The sequence below is a fragment of the Nicotiana sylvestris genome, chromosome 12 (assembly GCF_000393655.2).
Source record: "Nicotiana sylvestris chromosome 12, ASM39365v2, whole genome shotgun sequence".
Taxonomy (NCBI): Eukaryota; Viridiplantae; Streptophyta; class Magnoliopsida; order Solanales; family Solanaceae; genus Nicotiana; species Nicotiana sylvestris.
This window is the reverse complement of record NC_091068.1, coordinates 159,871,323-159,879,682: the sequence shown is the minus strand read 5'-3', so window position 1 is coordinate 159,879,682 and position 8,360 is coordinate 159,871,323. Positions and strand designations below refer to the sequence as shown.

Sequence of the window (8,360 nt, the reverse complement as noted above, 5' to 3'; positions counted from 1 at the left end):
CATACGGAGATGCTCATTAGCCTTGCAAGTGTGGCTTTATGAGTGTTGCTCGACCGTCAGCACGGAGCTTGCTACGAGGTGTTCTGACTCAATACCTCGCATATTAAGAAGGTCAGCTACTAAGGGACAGATTTGGTTAACTGCCTTTGAAGAGAAAATGATCAAGCCTGAGTGGATTAAGGTATTTTTTTCAGTTTTATATGTTGCTACATTTACCTTCATAATATCTACAATTAGTCTACATTTTTTGTCTTAGTGGAACTAACTGTTTTTTTTCATCATTAAGTTCACAAGCGTGACTAAATCTGGAGAAGAGATTGGAGTGCTTACTCTGCCAAACAAGATTGAGTATGAAGATGAACAAGGTGCACAATCATCAGAGGTTCCAAATGCTGATTCTCCAACATTGAAACCCAAACATACAGATTGTCAAGAGGACAAGGAATCTGTAGCTAAGAAGCTCAGGAAGCTAGAAAAGGGAATTGAGCAGGTAATATTATTAACTACAATATATTTACATATTTGATACAATTTATCTACAATTCATAACAATTTATGTAGTATACATTATAGTTAAATTGTAGTATAATTCTATAGTCAGCCCTGTTGGGATTGCACACATTGTAGTTAAATTGTAGTATAACTGTAGCAATTTGTAGACAATTGTGAAAATAATACTGCCTCGTACATAATTAAACTGATTTGTAATTTATTTGAATAAAATTACCAACTAACTATATTTTTAACTTTTAAGTTGATGGAAAGTTAGAGGATTTTAGGAAGGCTATATTTGAGGAACTCCATGACCTTCGAGTGTTTATAGATGATTCTATGAAGAGTGTTTTGAATTTGATAAACAGGAGATATGATGTGGATGAGGCAAAGGTAAGAGTTGACATATATTTATATACCAAAACAAATTATGACATATGAAACAATATACTCAAACTAACGTAAAATCTTTAGTTTGATGGTAGTTCAACCAAAAACAATGACCAACAACAAGGAGCGAACAACCAGCAATTTCAGTTCAATATTGGTGAGCAAGTGCATGCAAGCACAAGCAACACAGGTACCTACAAAATACCTACAAATATATATACTTAGTATAAAACTTTATAGAGCATAGTTTTATTATTCACATTTTATCTACAACTTCCTACATATATCTATAACTTTCAAGGCAGTATTATCTAGTATTATTTACCTTTTTTTAATTATAAATTGAAGCTGCAGTTTGTCCAGAACATGTTCCAGCACATGTTGACTTATATTCAGAATTTCAAGAAGCAGCTGAGGTAGAACAAGCAAGTATAATATCGTACTGTCATTCAGAATAAATAATTGTTGTTTATACAATTTTACATTCATGTTAAGTAAGTTATGTTTTATGTAACAGATATTGAAGATATCAATGCACAGTCCCCAATTCATGGAGTGACTGTAGCAGCTCAGACAGAACAAGTCATTGAGAAACAGCTAAATGAAGGTGAAGATGCACAACATGTGGATGAAGTTGTTTCTGAAGGATCAGGCATTGATAAGAAGGGTGTGACATTGGATGACTTTGAGTTGCCAAACAACTTAACACAATTGGTTAAGTATGGTGAGCCCATACCAGATGAAGCAACCCCTATTCATCCGGGCAGAACCAGGCAACCGGGGAAACATGCACGATCACCTTTCATACCTCTATATAGTTCTGAAGGTAGCAGCTCTATTGGACCTAAAGTTTTCTACCTCAAGTACCCCTTCACAACTCTTATAGGTGAAAATGTATATTCTGATGTATTAGATAAGTTCAACAAGTGGTTATACAACCGTAGTAACAAAGTATATAAGAGGTATGAATGCTTAATTTGACACTTTCATTTTAGCATTTTAAAGTTTAAATAAGTAATTCATTCTGTGATTTTTTTTATTGGACATTTATTTGTTGTTACAGGAGGAAGGCTCTCTTTTCCATAAAGGATAACCAAATCAAACCTTGGTTAGACCTTGGAGTTGAAAAGGTGAATAAGAAGCACTGGTTTTACTCCCTTGCTCACCCCGGACAAGTCCTCAATGACTCGGTAAGTATCAAAGAATAAATTCACAAGATATATTTTGTCTTTTGTTTTGTAGTATAATTGTAGTTATATTGTTGATATGAAATATATGTGACCATGCCTTTTATTATAAATTATAGATATAATGTAGACATTTCTTATAAATGTTGCTCTTATTATTTATAGTGTGATTGTATTTAGGTTGGACCTTATGTATCATATTTGATGATGAATTGTATGTAAAAATTATATATTTGGTAATTTGGACAGAATTGGTATATCTGTATTTCATGATTGTAGTTAAATTGTAGAGCAAGTTGAAGACTTATAATATTAACTGTAGTTTAATGTAGATATTATTGAGACCTTATGGTAGTTGTTGTGTGCCATTTGTTGTTGTGTATAGCAGCTAAAGTGTAGCTATTTGTTAGATTATTTGAATTCTGACTTTGTAGTTTAAAGTGTAGCTGCTTTGTTGATAATTGTAGTTACACTGTAGCTTATAGTAGATTTTATTTTATTTTGCAGCACATTGATATTATTATGTATTACCTGAGAAAAAGAGGCAAATATGGCCCCAACAACAACAACACTAGGTTTACAACAACTGATTGCTTGTTCAAGTCAAAGATTGAACAAATCTATGAGAAGTTCATAAGTTCTCCGCCAGAAAAAAAGTATTAAGTTGTTAAACCCGATGATGATGTTGCAGAATATATTCTTGGGTATAGGCTTCTTGCTAATGTTGCCTGGGATAAAGTTGACTATGTCATCATGCCCGTGAACATTGTAGAGAATTTCCATTGGTTGTTGGTCGTTTTCGACATAGCAGACAGGCAACTTTATGTGTATGATTCCATGGTGTCTTCACACCATTATAATGCTGTTGAATCATGTGTTGATAAGCTTTCAATCATTATCCCTCTGTATTTGTCTTGCACTGGTTTCTACGGGAAGCGTAAAGACATTGACTTCAAGACCACAAAGGCATACATTGAGAAACTATTTACAGACCCTCTCAACATACAGTGGATGGTTGCGGAGATTCCACAGCAAAAGGAAGGATCATTGTAAAAAAAACTATTCTCTCTTTCTATATGTTTAATTATTATTTTTTATAATCATTTGTTAAATAATTAATTTTTTTTGTCTTATGCACCGATTGTGCTGTATTTGTGGCTGCTTTTGCGGAGTATGTTAGCCTTGGAGATTTGTCAATCCCTTCAGAAGACCTTTCGGATATCGACCAACACCGTAGACGCTATGGAGCTCTCCTATGGGACTATGCTACAAAGAAGCAAGAAGATGGGTCAATCAGTGAAAGTGAGGTTACATGCAGGCTAGCAAGGAGGAAGGGTGCTCCTGCTTTGAATGAGAAGACTAGAGTCCAGAGAAAGAAGAAATAGTGTCCTGTATTCCTAGTTTAGTTGATGCCAATTTGTAGTTGAAGGAGAATACACTACTTTATGAACAAAATTTTTATTTTTTTATTGCAGCATACCTTTTTGTTTTGTTATTTTATCTTTCATTATTAGTTGTTCCCTTGAATATAAATTGGTTGTTTACAACACTGTATCTTTATTATATTAAACATGAGTATTTTGATGTTAGAATACAATTTGCCTACAAATAATTTTCACAATATCTACATTTTGGAAACACTCAATGTAGTTATTGTATATAATTTTATAGTTGTATATGTTCATAACTTTTACGAAATACCTTTAAGTTCTAGGTAATATCTGTATATAATTGTATATGGTGAAGTTAAATTACACAACAAACAAAAGAAATAAATACTCCAATCCTAGAAATATATTATCCACAATTTATCTACAAATTATTACCAAGACTACAATTTAACAACATTTAACCTATATTTTACTGGGCTGTTGTTGTTCTTGTTGTTGTTAACCTATATTTTACCTACAATCTGGAAACACTTTACATTAAAGTTACTTTTTTTATATCAGTTGTATTGTAGATAATAAATATTAAAATTTAATTACACTATATCAAAGACAAATTTAGATGTCTGACACAATACATAAAAGCATATTAAACACACATAAACAAATTGTAGTCTACTTCATAATGATCTTTAAAAACTTAAACGATTACACAAAAAATTTGTTAGCTTTAACTTACTAACAGTTAGTTTGAATAACTATTCTAACTACATGATATTCATTTCTTCTTGGGCGCATTCTTGCAAGATCTTTTGTTATGCCCTTCACCTCCACAATTTCTACATGACACCTTGTATTTCTTTGACTTTATTTCATCATATGTTTTATATCTTTCCTTTTGAGGTCTCCCTGGCTGCCTTTTATCTCCCGTCGGTGGATTTACTACCTCATCCAAAATATATTGTGGCACATTCCATTTGCTTTCATCAGAAAGAGGATTTACTGGTATTTTATACGTACGCAAAAGGCTCTCCCTTGTGTAATACGGAGAGCAATAGTTTTCATATGTTTCATTCCTGTGCCTTAATGCTGCCAAAGCATGCGCACATGGAAGTTCTTCAAGTTGAAATTTGCCACAACTACATTTCTTGTTTTCGAGACACACAATGTACCGCTTCACACCATCTAACACAGTATGTATATGATTTGTTGAAGCCCTCACCTACAATTGCAGAACAAATAGAAAAAATATTATCTCAATCATAAAAATAGATTATCTACAACCTATCTACAAATCATCTATAAATATTCTACACCTTATCTACAACCTACAATTATCTACAATTTGACTACAATTTATCTACAATCTGGAAACACTGCATATTAAGTAATTTATTTTTTCTGCACCAAATAAACAGATCTTACCCTAAGCTTCTAAGATAATGTTCTGTTGTTCTCTAATTCTTTGTTGAATTTGGACCCAAGAAATGTGAAAGTACCCTTCGCCTTCAATAACTTCTCGTTGGTCCAACGTTCTAGCAGTGTCCGCATATACTCTAAAAGGTCAAATATTGGCAACTCTCTTGCATCTTTTATTACAGGGTTCAACGACTCTGCAATATTTGATGTCATTGTCCACGTTCTATTCACTGTTGCATGTACTCTTGACCATCTATGATAGCCAATATCATATAGGTAAGATTTCACACGCGGGTCTACCTCTTCAATCTTCGACATCCTTTCATTAAATTCATCCAGAGTGTATGACCGTGCTGTAGCAAAGTACAATTCATGTAATTGTAGATGACCCTTCTTAAATTTTGACCTTATATTTGTCCAAATATGCCACATGCAAGAGTAGTGTGTCATGCCCTGATAGATAATTGATGTTGCCTTCAGTATACTCTCATTCCTATCTGAAACAACACACATTGAAGGTCTTTCACCATATGCCTGCTTGAATTGCTCAAAGAACCACTTCCAAAATGCGCCATTTTCAGAATCAACCACAGCATATGCCAAGGGCAAGATTGTACCTACCTTATTAATTCATAAACTATTAATTGGCAGCTTTGAAAATGTATATAAAAATATAAATACATAACAACTACAATATATCTTCATAATATAGACAATTTATCTACATTTCATGTAATAGCTACAAAATAACTACAAAATGAATACAATGTATCTACATTTTATAGACTGCCTACAAAATAACTACAAATTTTTTACACTTTTTACCTGCTGCATCCATGGTGCTTGTTGTCAGCATAATCCCCATGTAGACTGACTTTAAGAATGTCCCATCAACCACTACTACTAGCCTACAATGTTGCCAACCACTTATTGATGTACAAAGAGCAACAAATGCGTATAAGAAGCATTCATCTGCTGTCTTCTTCAATTTAACAACCGAACCAGGATAAGTCTCCTCAAGAATATAAAAATATTTGGGTAATTTGTTGTAGGAGTAAGCCGGATTCCCTCTCAAAAACTGTAAAGCCTTTTCCTTTGCTCTCCATGCTTGCATGTAGCTTAAGTTCACTCCGTGTTCGGATAACATGTCAGTTTGTATGTCCTTTGGTGTGTAAACAGTCTTAGGATCACAATACTTTGGAATGACCATTCTACCAACTACAGCTGCAGTACGTTTGCACTGTATGAATGTTTCGTCCATTAAGGAGCATGTGTGTTGTCGGTTGAAACTCCTTATCTTGAACATTGCAGAATCATTAATTGACGTTGCCTTGAAGTGCCATTTACAGTTTTTACCAACGCATACAAGCCAGTAGCTACAAAAAAAAAATACAATATTTAATACATATTATAAATGTAGATGCAACAAAAGGACTGTTTTAACATAAAGTAACATAAACTACAATTGAACTACAATGTAACTACAATTTATCTACAATGTTTAAAAAATACATATCTTGAGTAAAACATTGCTTTTAATGATCTTTTCACCACAAATATCTCCATACCTTCTATGATTAGATCTTTTAACTCTAAACTGGAACTTGTGCATCACAGAAAAGTGCTTCATTGCAGCAGCTACAGTTTGCTTGTCCTGATACACTTGTCTTTCTTCAATAGCAGTTTGCATAGATTCTGTTATTATTTCACTTTGATATTCCTCTATAACTGGAGAGGATGGCATATCAAGTAACTTTAGAGATCCAGACGAACCTGCATCAAAATAAAGATAAACAGTGTCATTATAATTTTGTAGAATCTTTGTAGATAATTTGTAGATATAGTGAAAATTTTGTAGTCATCCATTTTAGGATGTCCGACATTGTAGTTAAATTGTACTATAACTGTTGCAATTTGTAGAAATTTGCGAAAACAATACTGTTTCGTACATAATTAAACTGATTTGTATTTTATTTGACTAGATTTTGTTCTAAACATAGATTGTAATTTTATTTGAAGACAACATTTTGAAATCAACAATTTCTAATCATATATTGTAGTTTATTTTGTCATATAAATGTAGTAACTTTGTAGATAATTTTGAAAACAACATTGCTTTATTCTTTCATTAAACTGATTTGTAGTTTAATTGTAGGTAAATGTAGTAATTTTGTAGATAATACCGTAAAACCATAATTCTATGCAATTTCGAACTATACAAACCTGCACTTGTGTTATCGTTGGTGATTGCCAATTTCATATTGAAATCTCGTACACTTATACATAACGGATATGAACCTAAGTTTTATTCTTCTTTTTGGTCTCCATATACACACGAACCTCCATATCATTCCTAATCTCCATTGGGGGACAATTGTCGTTCATCATGTATTTGATTTCTACAATTTTTTCTGAAGTATCAATCGATAGTTGTTCTGCAATTGTAGAAATCATAATACTGTAGCTTGCATTCTCATCTACCACAATGGCATCAACTTCAAAATCTCTAAATCTGTCATAGTTATCCTAATTCCCATTCAATTGTAGCATGATTGCGATTTTGGACATGATTGCGTCTTGTTGCTGATGTATTATTCTAAATTTTTTCGTTTTTTTGGATTTCTAGATTGAGAGAAAAAAAGATGAAGAACAGATATACGATCGCCAATTTGCTTCCTGAAAACGACGAAGAACAGAATATTCTACAATTTGAATTCAGTTTGTTGAATCTCGAAGATATGTTCTGCAATTGTTGCGAAATCTCCTTTCCGTTTCAAAACTTGAATTTAATGTAGAATCAATCAATCCCAAGATTCTTTCCTGATTTTTCGCGCGTTATTAGGGGAAGATTATGTCCTATTAATTCCTAATAAACGAATGGTACAGAAATTGTAGGAAAAATGTGGACTAGGCGGGTAATTTAGATACTATGCACATATTTGGTAATAAAGTTTCATATATGATATAGGAAGGAAAAAATTCCTATAACTAAAAATCCAATTTTGTTGGGTTAGTCCCTTTTTTGGTTTTTCACCCGGTGTCCGGTAACCACATTGGGCCCAACTAACTCTGGATTCGAGCCAGAAAGTCCACATTAGGAGCAAAGCGTTCCCCAACAAAGACGACTCTATACCTTCAAGATAATCCCACCTTTTAAAAACTTTGGTAATGCTCCCAAATAATGAATCAGAGCACATGGAGCCATTTCGTTATCTTTTTTTCTGTCCCAAGTAGGAGTTTCAATGGTTCGGTTTGGTCGGTTATTTTATAAAATTTATACCGTACCAATATTTCAGTTATTCTATTATGCATAGCCAAAATTAGGCTTTTCGAAACTGTCCCAATCATGTCGGTTTCACTTCAGTATCGGTATGGTTTGATTAATTTTCGGTATTTTTTAAATGTCATGTAAAATTTACCAGTAGAAGTAGAATGCAATAACATACGTTATTTTATAATTTATAGGACTTAGCAAAACTCTCTA

At 33.0% G+C, this 8,360-nt stretch overlaps 1 protein-coding gene across 1 annotated transcript; it reads right to left on the bottom strand.

Moving 5' to 3' along the window:
* Window positions 1-4,235: 4,235 nt before the first annotated feature.
* On the bottom strand, window positions 4,236-8,081 carry LOC104245560 (uncharacterized). The gene is made up of 6 exons (XM_070164754.1): window positions 8,010-8,081; window positions 7,336-7,402; window positions 6,445-6,649; window positions 5,702-6,252; window positions 5,057-5,493; window positions 4,236-4,679 (listed from the first exon to the last, which is right to left on the bottom strand). The coding sequence occupies exons 1-6, from the start codon at window positions 8,079-8,081 to the stop codon at window positions 4,236-4,238; spliced, it is 1,776 nt and encodes a 591-aa protein (XP_070020855.1).
* Between the last annotated feature and the right edge of the window lie 279 nt (window positions 8,082-8,360).